The 23,739-nt window shown below is 41.6% G+C and overlaps 1 protein-coding gene across 5 annotated transcripts in view; it reads right to left on the bottom strand.

Moving 5' to 3' along the window:
• Positions 1-9,857: 9,857 nt before the first annotated feature.
• Positions 9,858-23,739, bottom strand: part of DIAPH3 (diaphanous related formin 3) — a 530,180-nt gene continuing 516,298 nt past the window's right edge. For 4 of the 5 annotated variants that reach the window (XM_065901830.1, XM_065901832.1, XM_065901833.1 and 1 more), the window contains one exon: positions 9,858-11,088. In XM_065901830.1, the coding sequence (XP_065757902.1) occupies positions 10,826-11,088 (263 nt within the window). In that variant the 3' untranslated portion in view covers positions 9,858-10,825. Of the gene's footprint in view, positions 11,089-15,440; positions 15,581-23,739 lie in introns of those variants that run through there. The other variant, XM_065901834.1, reaches the window with a different exon arrangement.

Here is a 23,739-nt window from a genome sequence, read left to right as displayed (position 1 = left end):
CTAGTGCATACAACTTTGCCTGCATGGGTCTTAAAGAAAACATCACTGTTAGCATTTGTTAGAAAAGTATGCATCTATGGAGAAGAAAGAAATAGAGTTCTCTGAAAAATCAAACGAAACGCTTATTTCTGCATACTCTTATTTTTTCCTCCCTATCATTTCTAAAGAATGCATGTCCCACAATGGTGTGGGTGCTCTAACGGCATGTACCAGTAGTGTTAAATGTTAGAGACAGACCGAATCTTAAACACTATGGCTGTTTTCTAAAATAAACACATGAAAGCATATACTGAAAATGTATCAGTAGGAGGGTGATATGCTTGCTTTAAATACTGAGATAATTTAGTGGAGACTAATTTTTTACCATAATTAATATAGTAACAGATGTTCACCTTCGAATGCCTTAAATATAAATCTCGATGCATGTAAAATTAATAAAAATTTGAAGTGTTCTAATTTGGTTACATTTTACTTTTATAAAGATGAAACGAAACTTAAGGATGTTTGATACCATGAGTAATAGTTGTTTTCCTTGTGTAGGTAGCTCAATGAAATTTATTCAGCCTCCTGTCAAGTAAAAAAAAATTCCAGCGGTTCAAGAAAAACATGTCTGCGTGTTATAGAGGAAGCAGGATGCTGGCTTGATTAGCTTCCACTCAACCTCATACCTATTTTGTGCCCCTAAATGAAAATTTCATGCAGTTTGCATCTGCAAAACCTCTGTGGATGTTGTTCCCTCTCTCTGGAGCTCTCTCTCTGGAGAGGTTTACCATCCTCTCCACTTGAAGTTACCACCCAGGAGAGCTTCCCCGACTCCCCCATTAGCCCAGTTAGCCTCCCATTATATTCTCCTAAAGCCTGTTTCTTAGCCCGAGCACACCTATCCTGCTCGTCTTCCTTGGTGAATTATACACCTCTTGACGGCAGGGGCTCTCCTCCTTAAGCCTTATGTCCCCAGTTCTCAGCAGAGTCCCTGGCATTAGTGACTGAGTGGGCTTACAGAAGGATTCATATCTGAACAGCTTATGTTGGGCTCTTGCAGCTAATTGATATTTTATAAACAAACAAATCATTAATTATTTTCAACACAGTATAAGTAAATTTTAATGAGCTTTATGGTATCATGCAGGACACTGAAGATATAGTAGTTAACAAAGTATAGAGCTTGTTTTCTATAAGCAAGTAAAAAAAAAAAAGAAAAAATATAAGCAAGTCAGATAATGGATATGTAAGCCACGAGATTTGTGTGTAAGAATAATGTCAGTAACTTTTAACTTTAGAATTACATTTGAAGACAAAAAAGAGACAAATAGAAACCTTATATGTTTTAGTAATAACAGGCAAATTTGATTTTCATTTAAATTGTCTAACAGAAAAAACATATATAGGGAGGACAATACTGGTTCAGTTCATCTACAATAAATCTCTTGTCTTCCATATGAGTGGAACATAAATTGCTGCTCATTCAATTAATAAAATTCAGAAATCTCTCAAAATATGTTATTCCAAAGTGCACTGCTTAGTACTAATCAAAGATACAGGAATATCTTGATGAGTGGACTACCTTCTAAAAACTTTACACATTATGAATTTATTTTTAAAACAACCTGAAACTCAAAAGTACTCAATTTTCTAGATGTTATTAAAAGGCCTATTTTAAGCAAAGTGATTGTTTTGGCAAAAAAAAAGTCTTGTCAAAATTATGATTTATGTATTGTACTTCCACTTCCCCCCATATTCAGAAAGAAAAAAGGAAGCCAAGGGAAAAACAAAAATGATGTACATTGTTATTTTGTTGAGAGGCTAACGGTTTGGGAAGAACTCATCTTTTGTACGTACCATACTAACAGAAATCTCACAAGTCTTCAAAACACAGAGGGCTTGACAAGCTGTTCATCTGTGCAGGAGAAGCATTCCTTGTGGGAGCGGTGTCTGCAAAGTTGACCAACCTCAGAGGACCTGACGTTCCTGTCATTTTGACCAGCAATGGCAACAGATGTTCATGTTTAAACTTACTCGCCTTATATTTATGTGTGTGATTATTTGACAATACTGTACTCAAAGAGAAGCATTGATGACAGGAATTCAAATGAGAAAATATTTTATAAAATTATTTCTTTTCATCTTTTGTATATAAGTATATGAGATTCTGGGAAATCATAGCATTTCCAAACAAAATAATGACGCTCAGTGGTGAGTCATCTCTAATGGCAACTATAAAACTGCAAAACGCGGAGCAGGCAGGGTGTTTGAGTCTTACCTCTGGTGTTTTTCTAGAAGATATTTTACCATTGCAAAGGGAGAGAGGATAGCTTAAGATTGCAGGGTCTGAAGTTTTGGAATGCTTAGATTTTAATTCCGAATTCAGTCTGTATTGACTGGTGACCATGGATAAATTCCTTAACTTCGCCACTTGTTCACTGGTAAAATGAGCTCTTGAGAGCAGCTCTTCTTCATGAGGCTGTTACACACATAAGTGAGGTAAGACACATGACCCCCCTGGACAGTGTGGAGCCCACATCAATGTTTTCCACGTGCCAGGGTTGAGCTGCCGTGTGGCTCTGACCGAGGCAGCCTCGTGGCCCAGGTCCTCAGCAGCTCTTTCCCACTAAGCTCTCTGCCTTTCCAGACCGCTTCTTTCCAGGGTTCTGTTCAGTCGCTTAGTTGTGTCTGACTGTTTCTAGGGGTGGGCTGATTTATTTACCTGGTTCAGGTCCGTGAATAAACCACGACAGTTACGATGTTCCTCAGAGATGAGCAGGGCGTCACGGCACGGAGGCGGTAAGCCCCAGGCTGGGGGCCCCCTTGTGACTCCATACCATCACGGAGCCCAGATTCGGAGAGCGATCAAGTCCTGCAGGGCTCCTACACGCCCACCGGCGTGCTGAGTCATGGGTTCCTCCGCTCCCTCCCAGTCAGCGGCCAGCCTTCGCTGGCTCTGGTAGCTTGGTGAGGGCGGCTGTGTGAGGAGGGCGGGAGCTCAGAGCAGGAGACGCGCTTCCGGTGTAGGGGGCGAAGCGGGCGTCCGCTCACCTCAGGGGTTTGAAGGAGATGACTCAAAGCCCCTCACAAGGACGTGCTTGAATTCTGAGGCTCGATGCCTTCCTAACTGTGACAGACAGCCTCTCATCTCTGGGGGGCTCTGTGGTTGAAACACTTTTCCAGCTAGGCGTTGGCCCCAGCGCTGTCCTCTGGAGACACACAGGATAAGTTCGCTATCTTTTCCACACTAATGGTGGAGAGACCGGCAGGCCGCGAGCCTGTCCCGAGTCCCCTCGTGCTCTGAACACTGGCGCACTGTTACTGCGTCTGCACTGCTTCCAGCCCTCGCCCTGGAGAATGCCCCGCTTGCACCTTCAGTGAACCTCCTCTGACCCTGGTGGCCTGTTCGGCCTCCTCCTAACACCCCACACGTGTGCGGGCTTCTGACCCACCCACATCCTGCAGTCAGTGCACCACCCCGAACGCAAATCAACAAAGACGTCAAACCCAGGGTCTGTACAGTGTCAACACCATACCATTCAAGCAAAGCCTGGCGTCTTGTCTCTGAGCTTTAGGCAAGGCTAAAATACCCATGGGCTTCCCTAGGGGCTCAGACGGTAAAGACTCTGTCTGCAACACAGGAGACTTGGATTTGAACCCCGGGTTGGGAAGATCTGGAGACGGGAATGGCAACCCACTCCAGTGTTCTTGCCTTGCGAATTCCATGGGCAGAGGAGCCTGGCAGGCTATAGTTCACAGGGTTGCAAAGTCAGACATGATCGAGCGAAGAACACTCCCCCACACAATTCCCAGACAACCCTGAAGACTGTGTGGGCCGGGACCCTGGGACTGAATCAGTGGCTGCCATTCTGGAGGACACCCGAAGCTGCCACAGGGCAGGTGGTGCCTCGGGAATGGGTCTCTGGACCCCTCGTACCAGACGACTGCAGGCCCCAGCTTCTCCTCAAAGTAAGGGGGGACCGCTTGCTGTGGAGGACGAGAACTCTTGTTTACTAGTGTGGACATCCTGATACTTCCTCCTACCTCTATCTGTCCCTCTGCTTTTCTACTCAGAGCTTTGTTAAATGTTTTCAAAATCCCATCTTTCCTCAGCTCTGCAGGAGGATGGAGGAAAGGGACTTCTGTCCATGCTTTGACCTCAGCAACGAAGGGAAACTGGTTCCCTGAAGACAAGATGGCAGCGGCATCAGACGGAAAGAATAAGCAGAAGGTGGGATGCAGGGTTCCATTCAGAGTGTGGGTGTAGACTCCCTCACCGTGTCTCTTCACAGATATCCTTTAGCAGGCCTTCAACTCTTACAGGTCATATGTAAAATGCATGTGCCCTCAATGAAGGGTAACACTGCTGTTGTTCTTTGTTGTTCAGTTGCTAAGTCATATCCACTGCTCTGTGACCCCACAGAATGCAGCACACCAGGCCTCCCTGTCCTTCACTATCCCCTGGAGCTTGCTCACATTCATGTCCATTGAGTCAGTGATGCCATCTAACCATCTCATCCTCTGTCATCCCCTTCTCCTCCTGCCCCCAATCCCTCCCAACATCAGGGTCTTTTCCAACGAGTCAGCTCTTCGCATGAGGTGGCCAAAGGACGGGAGTTTCAGCTTCAGCATCAGTCCTTCCAATGAATACCCAGGACTGATCTCCTTTAGGATGGACTGGTTGGATCTCCTTGCAGTCCAAGGGACCCTCAAGAGTCTTCTCCAACACCACAGTTCAAAAGCATCAATTCTTCGGCACTCAGCTTTCTTTATGATCCAGCTCTCACATCCATACATGACCACTGGAAAAACCATAGCCTTGACTAGCCGGAACTTTGTGGGCAAAGTGATGTGTCTCCTTTTTAATACGCTGTCTAGGTTGGTCATAGCTTTTCTTCCAAGGAGCAAATGCTGTTATCATCCACATAAAAAACTCAAAGGAGGTTCAAGTATAGAAGAGGAGAAGCCATAAGGATGGAGAAGCTCAACTTATCAGGAGGACTTGGCATCAAACGTTGCCTTCCCCATGCTCTGCCTGGGGCAGGCCCAGGGAACACATCCTAACCACGGTCGCCCTCCTGAACTGGGTCTGTGGTCTCTATAGGCATGGATGCTGTTCCCATGAGCTAGTAACACCCTTATGCTTAACAGTGTCCTTGAAGTGTGCCTGTTCTCAGGTAAGTGTGCCCTCCGGCACATCAGACAGAAGCTGTTAGGCTTCTCTGGAGAGCATGAGGAAAGCCATTAGAACATATCAAAAAACTCCCTTTCTAAGTGGAATCATGAGAAAGTGCCTGAGAGGCAACTCTCCCGAGTGACTATCAGGATAAAGGAACTAATCATTGAAGAAGTGGGTGGAAGATTGGTGAATCGGGTGAGTACATAATGTTTCTTATAACATCCTGAGACCCCAGAAGTGATTAAGGTATGAAGCTGGACACCTCTCTGGGAGGTCCTTTAACCTCTAAGAGATTTTCAAGATTCATTTCAGAATGTGAGACATACATTTAATCTAATGGAGGCAGTAAATGTTCGGTAGAAAACATATGGAGTGAGTTCTAGGACACAAGTGACTTTCTTATAAACTTGAAAAAAAACCAGATTTGTTTTCTTCAGGTCAGCACTCCTTTATTTGGAGGAGAGGCTGCAGAAGGAGGGGAGGGTAACAGATACAAGCTATAATTCAGGAGGGTGATACAAGGAAGGTCAGGCGGGACAGAATGATGTGTGAGATCACGTTAGAAATATCACCAGATTCCTTGGGGACTTATAAAAGTGCCTTAATTCTTGTCCTTGCCAAACATCCTATAAGAGTACGACAAGATTTTATTTATCGTCAGTCAGATTGGACTCACACGCTCAGGCTAAGCTGCAGGCATGGGACGTCAGTCAGTATTCTCACAGGCAACAGAATGGCCCACCGTAGGTCATGAAGCAAAGGAAGGGAGTTAGGACGCGGGCCTCCAAAAAACGCTGCTGTTTTCAGGCTGGAGAGGCACCTGTTTGCTTTTATTAGCCACCTGCTTGGTTTTGTATGGAAAAGGTCAAGTATTTGTGCCCGACAGAAGGGAAGGGGAGGGAAGAAATGCCTCATCTTAAAATCGAGCTTCCCTCAGAAGTCAGGTACTTTAATTATAAGTTCTAAATTTTGTTGCCAGATTTTGACATATTTGAACAGAGAATGCTTTACACATACCAAACTTTGAAATTATGACAAAGCATGTAAATAATAATGTCCATATTATTAATATATCTACACCATCTATAACTTGCCTTTATATGTATTACTAAATATATTAAGTTAAATATGTATGCTACTAAACATTTTTGGTTAATACACTTTTTTTTTTTTTAACATAAACATAGGCCTGTTCTATCAGGATCAGCCATGCTCATGAAAACAGACACTTCAGGGAAAATTAACTGGACACACTCACCTGAGAACTTGGTCCCCTTCTCAAGAAATAATTCACCACGATGCTTGATTCAATCTGTTAATTTTGCTATAGCTTCTTTATATTTGACCATCAATCACACCCAAACTATAAATAAAATATTAAGATTAGATTGTCACTGGAGATGCCCTTTAAAAAAAAAATTTACTAACCCATAGTTAGAAAACAAGGGAAAAGAAATTTTTATAAATAGGTTTTTAATCCAAACATAACATGGAATAAAAAATACCAAGAGAAAATGAAAAGTCTGAAACTTTATATACAATTAAAACAAAAAACTAAGTACATAATAGACTTACATAATGGGGCTTCCCCAGTGGCTTAGATGGTAAAGAATCCGCCAACCCACTATAGCATTCTTGATTAGAGAATCCCTATGGACAGAAAACCAAGATCATGGCATCGGGCCCCAATCAGTTCAGTTCAGTCGCTCAGCCGTGTCTGACTCTTTGCGACCCCATGAACTGCAGCACGCCAGGCCTCCCTGTCCATCACCAACTCCCGGAGTTTACTCAAGCTCACATCCATCAAGTCGGTGATGCCATCCAGCCATCTCATCCTCTGTCATCCCCTTCTCCTCCTGCCCTCAATCTTTCCCAGCATCAGTGTCTTTTCAAATAAGTCAACTCTTCGCATCAGGTGGCCAAAGTATTGGAGTTGTAGCTCCAACATCAGTCCTACCAATGAACACCCAGGACTGATCTCCTTTAGGATGGACTGGTTGGATCTCCTTGCAGTCCAAGGGACTCTCAAGAGTCTTCTCCAACACCACAGTTCAAAAACATCAGTTCTTTGGCGCTCAGCTTTCTTTATAGTCCAACTCTCACATCCATACATGACCACTGGAAAAACCATAGCCTTGACTAGACGGACTTTCGTGAACAAAGTAATGTCTCTGCTTTTAATATGCTGTCTAGGTTGGTCATAACTTTCCTTCCAAGGAGTAAGCGGCTTTTAATTTCATGGCTGCAGTCACCATCTGCAGTGATTTTTTTAAGCTCCTGTCATCTTGGAGATGCTGAAAGGAGAATACGAAGCCAAATGTGATGCTCAAAATCTAACAAGGCGAGTAGGAGGCAAAGAGACCCTCACAGTCAAACCCTAATTAGGGGCATGGCTCACTTTCTTTCTACCTCAAACTCCATTCCCATCTTAGCTGTAACCTCTTCCCTTATATCCACTTTAAAAGGCAATGACCTACTTAGGAATAATGAACTTTTATGGTTTAAGGTTCCATTATTTTCTTTTTATGGGGAGATTTGGATTCAATTCTGAAATGTCATCCAGTCGCTGTGGCTCTTTGGCAGCTCCACATGTTTTGCTAAACAGTAGCTCTTGAGCATAATGGTTGAACAGTTTGGCCCTAGAACCTATTTTAAGAATAGTCATGACAGGCAAGGGCGTGTAACAGCTACCATTGAACAATTCACCAGACAAAAAAAAAGAGTGGGTCAGTGATGGCTACAATTCCTGGATCTCAAAATTTTTAATAATTAACATGAAGAAAAAGACAATGAATGCCAGTTTTAAAAATTTTCATTCATATTAGCACTTTATATATTAAGACCTACAACTTTCCAAAAGTTACACTCTGTACAAAAGGTTGCCACAAAACTTAGCACCAAAATCCACCGATGCTTATCTATAAAGGAGAGTTTGATAAGATGAAAGATTTGTACATTATAGATTTAGTTTCTAACTAGTAAACTCAGATCTACACAGAATTATATTTTAGGGGCTTCCCTGGTGGCTCAGCAGTAAAGAATCCGCCTGCAATGCAGGAGATGCAGAAGACTCGGGTTTGATCCCTGGGTGGGGAAGGTTCCCTGGAGGAGGAAATGGCAACTCTCTTCAGTGTTCTTGCCTGGAGAATCCCATGGACAGAGGAGCCTGGTGGGCTCAACTGAAGCGGCTGAGCGTGATATTTTAAAATGAGAATGAATCACCTAAGAAATAATCATTTGTGGCTAAACTAACATTTCGAAATCATTAATAATTCTTGTTTTTGAATAAACACTATTGTAACAACTAAGAGTTTTAGATTTACTTAGTATAAATAATTGCATTATTTAGCTTTAGCAGAATTTTTTCAGATAAATTACTGAAATGTTTACTTCCTAACATAAACATTAGATGTTTGGCATATTTTGTTTAACTATTCAAATACATGTTAAAAAAAGGACATATATGTGTATATGATTAGATAAGATTGCTTTTCTTATTTTTAAATTACTTTAAATATTTGATTGGGAAATGTGTGGTTTCTCACAAGCAGTCTTTGCTTTTGGACCCCCTGATGATCATTTAGTTGTCTGTGTTCTTGCCAAATTCTCTCCTTTGAGCTGAGAGAAAGGGGAGGGGAGTCTATTTTTGGGTCTGTCACTGGCTTGGATGGAGTGTCCTTGTCAAGGTACTGACTTTTTATCCGCTAATTCAAATGAACAAAATCTGCCTGCTCAGAAACACAACTGTATCTCAAGGTTTGCCTCACTCTAGTTTTCATCCACAGTTGACTAAAGGAATATTATGACCTTAAAAAATCCTAATTATACCTCCCTGCTTATTGTTGGAAGAAACACCTGCATCAGAAACCGGTGTTTCTTGGTTGCCTCTTACCTCTGTTGACTGTCCTGTACTTCCCCTCACAGCTGCAGCCTCCCGCCCAGGCCTGTTGGGACAGGCCCCTCGCCTGAGAACGTCCTTCAGCCTCTGCAGACAGATGCTCTGGGCAGACTGCTCAGTGTCGGGGCTTCCCTGCCTTCCTCCACCCCTGGGAGACTGTCAACTTCACTCTCCTTTACTGGCCAGGCGGCCTCTCCCATGTGTCTGCTCCCCAGTCCTAAACTGACACTCACCTGCCATCTGGTGTGTCCAAACTTTTAGGTTGAACTTTAGTTTTGTTTCTGAAAATCTCAAGCCTTCGCAAAATCATGTGAAGACCAGATAGTCAGGATTCCTTCATTTAGCTTCTTTGCTTGCTGTTAAGGGCTCCTGTCTGCTTAAATGTGTGAATATCCTTCACCTTTCCTGATTTTTAAAATGTGCTCTCATGACAATAGGAACTGCAACTGGAGGATAAAACGCACATTTCAGCAACACAGATGAGAACAATTTATTCCCACCTTGACTATGGATCACACTCTGTTCCCCAGTGTCTATAAACAGCGCCTGGCTCATTGTTCTAATTAATTAACTTTATTAACTTGGAGCTGAAAGGAGGTGGCAACTTAAACAAGGAAATAAAAAGCAGTGGACCTCGTCAGACTAGTTCCATATAACTGCTTTTTAACTGAAGGTAAAAGAGCAGTCACTTGCTTACTGCATGTCATAAAGCAAAAGAGATGCTTAGATAGACTGCAAAGCACAGTCTCTTTCCCCCAATCCACAGAATATGCTAATTACAACACAAAAAGGTGCAACTTTTTTATTTAGTGCAAATAACAAGTTTATTTTCTTTGATATAGACTTAACAGAATTAATTTGATGTCCCCAACGAGGTAAAATTGCAACCTTTGCATAGGAAGACTTTTCTTGAAACACCAGATTTTTGTTAAAGTGATTGATTGTCAGATCAAAGAAACTGCAATTTCAAGTTTGTTCACAGAAATTAAAATTTCTTAAAGTGGAAAGTTTCAAAATGGCAATTTGATCGCAGAGTCATCATTATCAGGGGGAAAATGCTTTCTCCCCTAAGAGTTTCGGCAGCACTGTAACATTGCATCCATTTACACAAAGGTATGTGCATTCTACAAAGAGAGGACATATATTCCTATTACATCAGTTTTGGAAGTGCGTTCAGTTGCCATATAGTCTCCAACAGGGTCTAATTAACATGAATTCAACAATGATCATAATGAGCTTACCAATCATCTCCTCACAGCCTTATTATATCCAGTTTATGTTTTCCGTGCTACGTTGATAGCATACAGATCCCAATTAAGGAGAAATCTGGCCCTATATAAATAACATACACGGAATATACATGGATATGTAGCAAGACTGAAGGCTGATGATTTGATGTTCACTAATGTTGAAAATAGTAAAGTAAAAACCAGTGACTTAAAAAGATGGTATTTTCTTAGGGACACACTGCTGAACACCTGGCCACCTACCTGCTCTCTGAAGCATTGTGTATAATTCAACCACCAAATATAGAACACACGAACACCGGGAGACGAGAAAAGCACTAAAGCCCATTACAGTCTTGAATGGGCCAAAACCTCAAGTACATAGGAAAAGCACTGCAATCATGTAATTAGCTTTATTTTTCTAACATATATCCTAATTTAAAACTACATAAAGTCACTTATATAAAAAGCAATTTTTTCAAGTGTTACAGCTTACAGCATGGCTTTATATTTGGCTTAATCATTTTTTACCAGTTTAATTTATAAAGCTCGTAATCTTGCCAGCAGGGCTTCAACTTCGGGAATGGGCTCATTTTTAGAAACAGAGCCAAGAAGTTCCATTTCCTTTTTTCTGCTGCTTTCTGCATTACAGGCTTCCTTCTTCTCAACTGCCTTGATCCTCGCTGTAGACGTGTGAGTGTCTAGATTATAATTAAGCTCCTTGGCGACTGCAATCCTTGTTGAGCTGCAATTGATATTGTAGTGTGAACGTGACCCTTCTGTCAACTGCAACTTCTGATTTTCTACAGTAAGGAAGAAAGAAGCATTAAACTTATTACTGTGATAAGCAAGGATTGTGCACATTATGAAACATTAAAATAATTATTCTCAACAAACAAGTCCTTTTTGACAGACTAAACTAAAAAAATATTCAAGAATAAGGTAGATTTAAATTAAACACATAGAGGTTAAGAATAAGCTAAAAAATATAAATAGGCAACTATTTCATTAGTATTAATGCTTACTTCCTGCTTCCTTTGTGCCTGAAACCCCCATCACTCAGTTACTAGCAAGGCTGGTCCTGCATTTCGTTCAGGTCTCTGCTCAAGTGCTACTGAGAGAGGCTGTCTCTGATCATCCATCTAAAACAGCCCTCACCTTTTCATCACTCTCTCTTAACCTCGTCTTTCCCTTCACAGAACTTATGACCCCTGGACACATCATATACTTGTCTGTTGTCTATGTCTTCACTAGAATGTAAGCTCTGCTGACAGCAAGGACATTGTTCTAAACACTGCTGTAACACTGGTGCCTAGGATGGCCGTGGGGCAAAGTAGGTGCTCAATAAATACGCACTGGGCAAGTAATTTATTTCTACGCTTAAGACAGGCATTAGTTTGAATAATAAGGAGATTAATTTCCTTTTGAAAAGTAAAAAGGAGGAAAAACTAACAGGAAATTAAAAATCAAATTGTCAAAATTTCCTAGCAAGTCAAAATAATGTCATAATTTGCCAAATGCATACACATATATCAATACAGACCTGAAAACTATACACACGTGTATATTCTTTCATTGGTAAGTGATAGCAATCCCAACTTCTACAGGTTGTGAGGGAAGAGGTATAATAGTTAACAGCTAAATGACTCTAGCCAATTGACTTTCCCAAAGAGCAACAGATTTTCTCCTAATTAACTCTCACATTGTACAATTTTATGAGTAATCTCATGTATATCTCAAACTAAAAAAAAAAACACAGAACTCTCAATATTCACATAACCTTGAATGTGGCCTGAAAATGGCTTCAACAAACTTGACATGACATTTAAAGTTTTTCGGTTATTCACTGAGAGATGTTCCATTATCCCAATAGCGATGACTTTGGAGCAGAAGCAGTCACTCATGACAGTGTGTTTTATGTGAGTGCTGAAAATTCCAACTGAAAACAGCTTGTACATTAAAAGGTGGCTGCTGAAGGTATTTACTGCACTGTCATCTCCTGTCTGGGCCTTCTGGTGATGGATGAGTATTTTACTCACTTTCCTGGACAATCTCAACAAATTTTAGAAGTCTGATCACCTTTTAGCTGTTGGAAGAAAATAAATACACTCTTCCTGTCACCTTCTTTATCAGGTGGGCAATTGTTACTCAAAAGTAAAAATCTACAGAGCAGTGACTTTCTCTTAGGAATGTTTATCTCTATAGTTTATAACGTGCGTATCATGTTTGCAGTAAAAAGTACAGCTAACACTGTATTCCCACAGTTCCCAAGACCACACACAAAAGTTGTTTTTTTTTTCTAGCATCAACTCTCCTGCCCCAAGTGTTTGAAAACTGCACTGTAGCTAAGTGCAAACTTTTAGTCTGCTTACTGTTCCTTCCCAAAATGTTCCTATCTTTTCTTGTCATTTGAGTTCTTGTAAACAACTCCATCATGATGATATCTCCAACAAACTATAATTTATTTTGCCACTGGGCAACTTTCATTACATTTTTGATGACAGAGAAGAGATTCCATTGGCTAAAATATAGGTCTATATTGTACATAAATAAAGTATTCCACACCTTTCCCAGCTATAATGTATCAAGCCCAATTCCACATGTGGCAAAGTGAAAACAGCATGGGATTTTAAGGTACATTGGGGTTGAAATCCAAGTCCCACCCCTTGCCTTTACAGGTGAGCTCACCTCTGTGAGTCTCAGGTTTCAACAAACTCCAAGGGCAGGTGTGAGAACTAAAGGGAAGGATGAGGGTGATGATACCTCCTTCGAGGTTCCTGGCTGTGCCTTCCCCTGCCCAAGCCTTCCAAGCGAGGCTTCTGCCACCCAAGGCTTGTTCAGATGCTCTGACCTTTCTGACTTTCTGGTGACCGTACCCATGAGGGCTGAAATACCATTTTATTAATAGCTTGTACTTATGTAGCACTTTTATTTTTAAAGCATTTGTTGCACTTGAAACATTGCCACTGTCATTTTATAGATTGAGAGGTAAAAGCAAAAAGAGGTTAAATCATTTGCTTAGACTTAGTTACTGAGTAAATCAGTGGCAGGAGCCAAATGCTGTCTCTGGAGATACTAAGGCTGTCTTAAAGAAGTTTAAAAAGCTTTTTGCCAAGAAAAAGTGCTAAGTAATTCAAAGCTAAGCTTCATATAGCAAGGTCCTGTTCTCAGGCTTCAGAATGCTTTCTGACAGATGTCCTGCCCGTGCAACTCTGCAGAAGGTGCACCTATGCCGCCTGCCTCAGCACCTCCAAGGTCACATGTAGACCCCTTTTCTCTTCTGGTATTACTTAAACTCCTGACTGTGAACTTCAGGTGCAACCGTTACCCCCACAGGGCCCTGGCACTCCTTGTCCATTCTCCTAGACCACCCTCTCCCCATCTGCTCTCCCAGCAGACACCCAGCCTGCTCCCCTTCACCTTCACCTCACTCACCCACAGAGGGGTCAGAAGAGACCCTCCGTCAGCTGCTCACTGCAGCATCCACACCCTTCCCCCCCGTGGACCACCCCGCAGGGTGGGCACCCGCCTTCCATCCTGTGGCAGCTGTGCCCTCTTCTCTCCTGCATTTTCAAGGCTTCCTTCTTCAAGTGACCATTCCCCTCGGCACACAGGTACTATGCAGTGATGACCCCAACCTTCAGAGAAGAAATGTCTGTCTCCACATCCTGCTCCGTTCCGTCTTCCACCGTTGGCTGCCTTGGTTACAAAACACCTCAGAAGAACAGCCGATACCACTGCCTCATTTTCCTTCTTCCTTTTCTTGAACCCGCTCCAATCATGCTTTTGACCCTTTATGCTCAGACGCTCAGTCGTGTCTGACTGTTTGGGACTCCACTGACTGTAACCCACCAAGCACTCTGCCCATGCAATTCTCCAGGCAAGAATGCTGGAGTGGGCTGCTGTTCTCTTCTCCAGGGGGTCTTCCCTTCTGACCCTTTACTCTTCTGAGACAGCTCTCGTCAAGGCCACTAATAAACTAGCATTGCTAAAAACAAGATTGGCACACGCCTTGGATACTTTTGTTCTCCTTTACTTGACCTATATCAAATCCGAGGATGAAATGCCCAGCAGAGGATGAGCTTTTCTTTTACTGTCTGCTTCTGCAGAGAATTAGGTGGGTAACACTGGACAGCCAATGCAGGCAAAAGTGTTTCCACCCTATTGAGAAAACTTCAGACAGTTTTGGGCTAGCTTTAGGCACAAAGTGATAAGAAGAAAAACCAAGCTGGCATGTAACTCTTCTGTGGTTTTAGCCAGAGAATCTTTCATGAGAAGCAATAGACAAGACAATATAACATGAAAAGAGGTCATTCCTGAGACCACTGAAGAAATCAAAAAGAAAGCAGAAAGCTCCTTTTAGAATGAGCGTATAGCTGTTAGAAATTCCTTGACAGCACTTCCCTCCAGCCCACACCTTTATCTCTCAGCATCCCAACAGCCCCATCCTGGTTCTCAGCCTTGGGAGGTCCAAACTGTAGCACTGAGGAAGTCACATCCCAAACTGCAAAGTACGAATTAAGTTGGGTAGGTGAAGGATCCCCTGTCCCACTGCAAACCAGAGAAAATGTTTACGAGTAGAGAAAGCTCCCAAGTTGGAAGTTCTCTTTTATACAGACATTTTATTATAATGTTGGTTCAGGTGTCTTTTGCCATTACTATTGATACTATTTTAAAAGTCTGTTATTGGTGGTTTCCTGTGGGCTGAACTGGAGACCCAAATTCCACATAAAAAACATGCACTTAATTTCTAAATGGTTCACTTCAAACATCTGGGGGGGTACCTCAACTCTGCAAGTTGGTGAAAACTCTATATAGGTGCTCAGAGCTATGAAATAAATTGTAATTTGAGGCCAGTGGGCTTGTATCTTTTTTTATGTAAAATTAGTTCCAAATACAAGGTGATACACTTGGACACATGGACTCTTTAAATGGAAGATAAGGCTGGGTATCAATAAAAAGAGAAGCGTTTTCTTCTTTCCCTGAAGTCAAATCCTTACCAACACATGTTTTAAAAAGGAGATGAAAAACCTTAAGGCCAAGTAGAATGCTTCCTTAGTTTTTCTCCAAAGACAGGAAACTTGTGCTATTATTTTATGAATCAAATCCAAGGTTTTTTTTTTCTTCCGCCTTTAAGATAATAATTGATGTCTGTGAAAAGAAGTATGATCTATCTAGGACTCCTGCCAATATCCAGGCCATTGGTGACTGGAGTAGAGATGGGCCAAGGCCAGCTGCTATTTTTACTGCGAGGCCAGTAAGGATAACCAGTCTACACATCTTGTATTTAGGTTTCTGTGGAAATAAACAGGGTGAGAATACATGTCATTATCCTTTAAGATAGGGAAACTTACTTCTTTCAATTTAATTCCTTATGTGATTCTTACTATAGAATTGGTTTTGCAGTCCCACACAGTTTTTTTTATGAAACTAAATGAGAAGTTGGAAATTGCCGAAAAGTTAAATGGGTCTCAAATACAGAGAATCTGCTAGACCTGAGAGAGAGGAAGAGAGAGAGAATAAAAGCCTTAAACCACAAACTGGGCTGGATCCAACATGACCTTGGCAGAATACAGATTTGGATGACAAAGAAAGCTAGAAACAAAAAACCACGCCCAACCCACCATCCTGAGTTAACTTTTGCATCATTTCTTGAGTAATATAAAAGACACAGGAACCGGGAAAGTCGCTGACAAAAAAAGAAAATATAAACGTATGCAACCTGGCATCTAAATGAGGAAATATTTCAGCCAACAGCTGTTATGCTTCCTGAGCTAAGAAGGCAAGGCTAAGGCTCTGGCTGACAGCCCTTGGGGAAAACCCTCTCTGCTACAGGAAATATCAGTTATGGTTCAGAAAGAGGCATTATTCCCTTTAAGTCAGTATTGATCCTCCATCACATTGTGGTTCTAATGGGCACTGGGTTCTTAGAAGCGCCAACGCTCAGATGAGATATGAAACTGAGCCCCTGCCTTTTGTGGTCAGCGGTGCGCCCGTGGCAGTCTGACAGGAGGAGGAATGCAGAACTCTGGTGTCCTAAACTGACTGCATCTCTTCAGTCTGCCTGAAATTTGATCTCTCCTTACAGTTCTTTACCTTTTGCTCTTAACTATTACTCTGACCTACTAAGTAGCTGTTTGGCTTACCCAGTAATACCATTTCTTTGGCAGGAGAAAAAACGACCCATAAATATAATTTTAAAGCACTACTGGGCCTACATGATAGTAAAGTGTGTGACAAATATATGTTTTTAATCTATGCAATAACTGAAGTTACTGCTGGCCACCCGCAGCCTTCACCCCTGTGGGTTTCCTTACTATTGATTTATTGGTGCTATAAATAATTGTCTTTTCTTTGCTTCATTTTGCTGTTTATTTTACTTTTTGTATTGAAAACATATAAAAAATGATAAAAACATCAAAAGGGCATTTTGTATATAGCTAAAAATCTTTTAGGAGTGTTAAGAAATTCTTACAGAAACCAATTAAGTAGAACCAAAAATAACAAAAAAAGATTACTCCCCCAATTTAAACAAAGGAAAGCAGAGATGACAGATAAAAGGCATTTCTGAATAAAGGAGATAACTGACAATTAGGATTTTTGCATTAACTAAATATATGAACTTCTATTCACTGGTCAGATCAAACACTCTCTTCCAATAACAGAAAATACGACTCTACATATGGACAATGCCAAAATCAAACTGATTATGTTCTTTGCAGTCGAAGATGGAGAAGCTCTACACAGTCAGCAAAAACAAGACTGGGAGCTGACTGTGGTTCAGATCATGAACTCCTTATTGCCAAATTCAGACTTAAACTGAAGAGAGTAGGGTAAACCACTAGACCATTCATGGATGACCTAAATCAAATCCCTATGTTATACAGTGGAAGTGACAAATAGATTCAAGGGATGAGATCTGATAGACAGAGTGCCTGAAGAACTATGGACAGAGGTTCGTAACATTGTACAGGAAGTGGTGATCAAAACCATCCCCAAGAAAAAAGAAAAGCAAAAAGGCAAAATGGTTGTCTGAGGAGGCCTTAGAAATGGCTGAGAAAAGAAGAGAAGCTGAAGGCAAAGGAGAAAAGGGAAGATATTCCCATGTGAATGCAGAGTTCCAAAGAATAGCACGGAGAGATAAGAAAGCCTTCCTCAGTGATCAATGCAAAGAAGTAGAGGAAAACAATAGAATGGGAAAGACTAGAGATCTCTTCCAGATAATTAGAGATACCAAAGGAACATTTCTGCAAAGATGGGCACAATAAAGGAAAGAAACTGTATGGACCTAACAGAATCAGAAGATATTAAGAGGCAGCGAGAAAACACAGAAGAACTGTATAAAAAAGATCTTAATGACCCAGATAATCACGATGGTGTGATCACTCACCTAGAGCCAGACATCCTGGGCCTTAGGAAGCATATCTACAATCAAAGCTAGCGGAGGTGATGGAATTCCAGTTGAGCTATTTCAAATCCTAAAAGATGATGCTGTGAAAGTGCTGCACTCAATATGTCAGCAAATTTGGAAAACTCAGCAGCGCCCACAGGACTGGAAAAGGTCAGTTTTCATTCCAATTTCAAAGAAGGGCAATGCAAAAGAATGCTCAAACTACCACACAATTGCACTTAGTTCACATGCTAGGAAAGTAATGCTCAAAATTTTCCAAGTGAGGTTTCAACAGTACATGAACTGAGAACTTCCAGATGTTTAAGTTGGATTTAGAAAAGGCAGAGGAACCCGAGATCGAATTGTCAACATCTGCTGAATCATTGAAAAAGCAAGACAGTTCCAGAAAAACATTAACTTCTGCTTCATTGACTAAGCTAAAGCCTTTGACTATGTGGACCACAAGAAACTGTGTAAAATTCTTCAAGAGATAAGAATAACAGACCACCTTACCTGCTTCCTGAGAAATCTGTATGCAGGTCAGGAAGCAACAGTTAGAAGTGGACATAGAACAACTGACTGGTTCCAAATTGGGAAAGGAGTACATCAAGGCTGTATATCATCACCCTGCTTATTTAACTTATATGCAGAGTACATCATGAGAAATGCTGGGCTGGATAAAGCACAAGCTGGAATCAAGATTGCTGGCAGAAATATCCATAACCTCAGATATGCAGATGACATCACCATTATGGCAGAAAGTGAAGAAGAACTAACAGCCTTTTGATGAAGGTGAAAGAGGAGAGTGAAAAAGCAGACTTAAAGCTTAGCATTCAAAAACTGAAGATCATGGCATCTGGTCTATCACTTCATGGCAAATAGATGGGGAAACAGTGGAAACAGTGGCAGACTTTCTTTTTTCGGGCTCCAAAATCACTGCAGATGGTGACTGCAGCCATGAAATTAAAAGATGCTTGCTCCTTGGAAGACAAGTTACGACAAACCTAGGCAGCATATTAAAAAGCAGAGACATTACTTTGCCGACAAACGTCCATCTTGCTAAAGCTATGGTTTTCCCAGTAGTCATGTATGGATGTGAGAGCTGGACCAAAAAGAAGGCTCAATGTCAAAGAATTGATGATTTTGAGCTATGGTGTTGGAGAAGATTCTTGAGAGTCCCTTGGACAGCAAGGAGATCCAGCCAGTCCATCCTAAAGAAAATCAGTCCTGGGTGTTCATTGGAAGGACTGATACTGAAGCTGAAACGCCAATACTTTGTCCACCTGATGGGAAGAACAGACTCATTGGAAAAGACCCTGGTGCTGGGAAAGATTGAAGGCAGGAGGAGAGAGGATGACAGAGGATGAGAGGGTTGGATGGCATCCAACTCTAAACCGACTCAATGGACATGAGTTGGAGCAAGCCCTGGGAGATGCTGAAGAACAGGGAAGCCTGGTGTGCTGTAGTCCATGGGGTCTCAAGGAATCTGACACAACTGAGCAACTGAACAACAATAACAATAACGCAGTCTTGGTCTATTTCACTGTCCTTTGAATAAAAATTTAGACAGCACTGCTGTTTTACAATTTCCTCCACTCAGCCCTCCTAATCTGACATAGTGCGAGAAGGACCTTAAGATGACACAGGCTCCTGGGTACAGGAATTCTAAAGAGAATGGTAGTGCAAACTGTTGCAGTCAACTACTTATCTTTCTGAGTTATATTACTTGAATTGAATACCCCACTCTATATGTGCATTTCTCATTTCTCTTTCTCACATTCCTTCCCAATTTTTAAGCAAATTCTAATTTGGGTTTCATCTGTACCTCTTTGTTAAGACTGCTCCCTATAAGAATACCAGAAGCCTCAAAATCTCTAAACTCGATGGAATTTTCCCATGCTTCATTTTCTCTTACTGTTACAAAGCTTTTATTGTTGTTTGGTCACTAAATTGTGTCTGACTGTTTGTGACCCCATGGACTGCAGCATGCAGGCTTCCCTGAACTTCACTCTCCCAGAGTTTGCTCAAACTCACGCCCATTGAGTCGATGATGCCATCCTGCCACATTATTCTCTGTTGCCCCTTCTCTTCCTTCCCTCAGTCTCCCAGCATCAGGCTCTTTTCCAGTGAGTCGGGTCTCCTCATCAGGTGACCAAAGTACTGGAGCTTCAGCTTCAGCATCTGTCCTTCCAATGAATATTCAGTGTTGATCTCCTTTAGGACTGACTGGTGTGACCTCCTTGTAGTCCAAGGGACTCTCAAGAGTCTTCTCTAGCAACAGAGTTGAAAGCATTAATTCTTTTTTGCAAGACTTTGTTGTTCAGTCACTTAGTTGTGTTCAACTCTTTGCAACCCCATGGACTGCAGCACGCCAGGCTTCCCTGTCCTTTACTATCTCTTAGAGTTTGCTCAAACTCATGTTCATTGAGTCCATGATGCCATCCAACTATATTGTCCTCTGTCGTCCCCTTCTCCTCTGCCTTCAACACTTAATACAGTGTGTATAATAAAGAAATTGGTTACCCTTTGTCCGGTTCTAGAAGGTAGCCTCTAGCCCTTTGAATTAACAGAGTGAACAGCGTGTCTTTGTTATCTATGGTGGGCCCCTCAGATCACACCTGAAGATTTATGCTAGTAAGTTGACTCATCATGGGACCCTAGTTTCTGGTAAGAAGTGATTCAGAATGGGGAGGGGCCACATTAGAAAGAGCAGTCATGTGACTGGAGTGTTGGGAGGTAGAGACCAGGTTCAATCATGGGGCCCATCAATCACGCCCGAAGAATAAAGCCTCGACAAAAATCTATGGTCTCTGAGGAGCAGGTGAGGTTTCCTGGTTGGCCATACGTATTGTCACACACTGACAGCATGATGTATATATATGCTGGGGGGTGGAGGGTGATATATCCCTGAGGAATTTTCTGGCTGGTTCTGACTTGTGTCCTTTCGCTATAATAAAGCTGTAATAGTAAGTAGAGCTCACTGGCTCAGTCATGTCCAGCTCTGCCACCCCATGGGCTGTAACCCACAAGGCTCCTCTGCTCATGAGATTTCCCAGGAAAGAATACTGCAGAGGGTTGTCATATCCCCCTCCAGGGGATCTTCCTGACCCAGGGATCAAACTTGCATCTCCCGTGTCTCCTTCATTGACAGACGGATTCTTTACCATTGTGCCACCTGGGAAATCAAAATAGTACTTCTTGAAACCTAGAGTCTTTCTAGTGAATTATCGAACCTGAGGAGATAGTGAAAAACCCCCAAAGTTGTAGCCACCTAACCAGAAGAGAGGCAGGACTGGGCACCCCCAAACTTGCAGCTGGTGTATGAAGTAAGGGCAGTAGAGGCCTGTGACTTCTAAAGCTTGGCCCAATCCCTGATAACTGGTGTCATGTCACTAAAGAATGCTGTCTGTAACTTAACATCAGTACCCCATCTGACCCTTACACACACATGCTATAACTGGCAAGCAGTCTCCCCACACATCCACTCATTTGATTCTTATAATGCTCCTGTGGAAGAGGTAACATGAGTGTCTTACCTCGTTTTACACACAGCTGAGGCAGCAGGCATCACTTTCAGGCAGAGACAGACAAGACTCAAGTCCTGAGACCCCTGGTTGGCGCCTTCCATCACGACAAGGCCCTTCACCACGCTTTTTCTCCCACTTACTGATGCTTCATTCTTAGTCTTCTCATCCACTTTACCTTTTCAACCCCTTACAAAGACAAGGGTCTCTCTCTGTGGCCATTTAGATCCTTGGCCCTTTCTGCCCTCTCTCTACACGCTGCTCACCAAGATCTCACAGTTTCAACCATCTCCTCTAGGAAGGAATCCCCCGCATCCACAGCTCCAGGCCTAAGGCGAGAGCTTCAGTACTGCTGTCTGCCTCAGCATTTCCACTGAAATGCCTGGCACAATCACACAACACATTTTCAATTCAAACTTTCACATGCAAAGCAACTTCCTCTTAACTTTTATACACCAAAACCAACCAAAGCATCTGTTTACTAGTCTTGCTATCTTTCACTGACAGCTGTCTCAGGCTACTAGGCACTTGTGGTCACCAGTGTGTGGCTGAGCAGCCATTAAGTAAATGGTTTTTAAAGTATGCAATTGCCTGTCAGCTAACGGATATCAGATAGTAAATAAATTCATGGGTTGGTCTGGCGATTTATGAGGAAGAAGGTAGGCAAATTACACAGGTATATAGCTTGATGTTACAGTTACTGGATACATAATATATGTTAAACCCTTTACATGTTATTTAAAAAATTTTCCAACAACTCTAAGATAAAAGTATTAACAACTTCTCTGGTCATTCAGATGGTAAAGAATCTGCCTGCAATGTGAGGGAACTGGGTTTGATCCCTGGATTGGGACGATCCCCTGGAGAAGGGAATGGTTACCCACTCCAGTATTCTTGCCTGGAAAAATTCCAAGGACCGAAGAGCCTGGTGGGCTACAGTCCATGGGGTTGCAAAGAGTCGGACACGACTATGCGACTAACACTTTCACCAACACTTAATAAATAAGGAACCTGAGGTTTAGATAAGTCCATGAACCTCAAGGTCACAGAGACTTTGATATTTGCCTCCAGCAAACATAATTCACATCTTACTCCCTCACAGCTCTGGGGGCAGAGGATGAGGTTATGGCAAAAGACATATTGTGAAAGGGAAAGAGCACTTTACACCTGAGATTTGAGGACAAGCCTATACCCTGTGCTAATGACCAGGAAGCGGTACTGGAAAATAACCAGATGAATACTATAGGAACTAAATATTTTCCTTACGCCATTTCTAAGTGGTATCTTATAGTGTGCTTATGTATTTTTATTTTGTATATTTCCTAAGTCAACGTTTACTAGATATTGCAAACGCACAGATTTTTTTTTTCCTAAGTGAGTAATGTATGCTATTTCAACTCCATTTCACTTTCATAGAATCATATAATATAGAGGCATGTAGCCTCAGATTTGGAAAGACCCTTAGTGAATTGCCAGAACCATCTATCCAATGCTTGAATTCCCTTTACTCAGAATCCCATCCAATGGTTGTCCAGTCTAAGTTTGAAGACCTCTAGTCATAGTCTCACCATCTCATAAGGCAATATATTCCTCTAATAATTAAATATTTTAACTTAGATTTATCTAGTGTTTGTTCCCCTAAGATCTTAGTCACTAGCCAGCCCTACTGATTTTTCCCACTAGGGCCATATTAAGAGAGTCTAATTCCTCTTCCATTCACCAGTTCTTCAACTATTTAAAAACAGATATCACAATCCCCAAATCTTTGCCAAGCCAAACATCCACAATTTCTTCAACGGTTCTTCCAGAGATTATGAGCTGAAGTTATTGTTAAGTTAACTCATTAGTTAACCACTGAGTACTTATCTACCATGCTAGGTGTTCAGGCCTTGAAACACTTAGGGTCCTGTCACTTCCTTTATGAACATGCAAAACCATATTCATTTAGTAATCCAAAATTCTGCAGACAAAACAAACCCAACTAGTGTACCAGTACCAAAATACACGAGAACTGATGCTCATAGAATCTTTTTGGATATAACCTTAAAAACCTGAAGTTGATTTTCAGCCTAATAAAAATCTGCTTAAAACTATCTGTATTTATTCACTGGAGAATTCAGTCCTGCAATACATTTGTAATGAAGATGATTTTAAATGAAATAATTTTGGGTATGACTTTATATATAAAAATGTTCCTTTAGGTCTCCCCAGCCTGTTACCACACATATAGTCACATTCACTAGCCATATAGAAAGTGGTATGTTCAAGGAGCAAGAAAAACACTCGCATCATCTAATTCTGATCTAACTTGCTAGAATGTAAGCTCCACAGAGGCAACAATCTTTGTTTCATTCACAAAGAATAAATAAAATAGATCTTAGAATAGTGCCTGTTTTATAACAGATGTTTAAAACATTATTTCTTGAGTGACAAAACCTAAGCATGCCATACTTTTACCACCTTACTTCATATTAATCTTCCCAAAGAAAACACTTCAGAATAACACTCTGAAAAACTGATGACATGTCAATTTTTATTTA

Source organism: Muntiacus reevesi, chromosome 11, assembly GCF_963930625.1.
Source record: "Muntiacus reevesi chromosome 11, mMunRee1.1, whole genome shotgun sequence".
NCBI lineage: Eukaryota > Metazoa > Chordata > Mammalia > Artiodactyla > Cervidae > Muntiacus > Muntiacus reevesi.
This window is presented reverse-complemented; position numbering and strand designations above follow the sequence as displayed.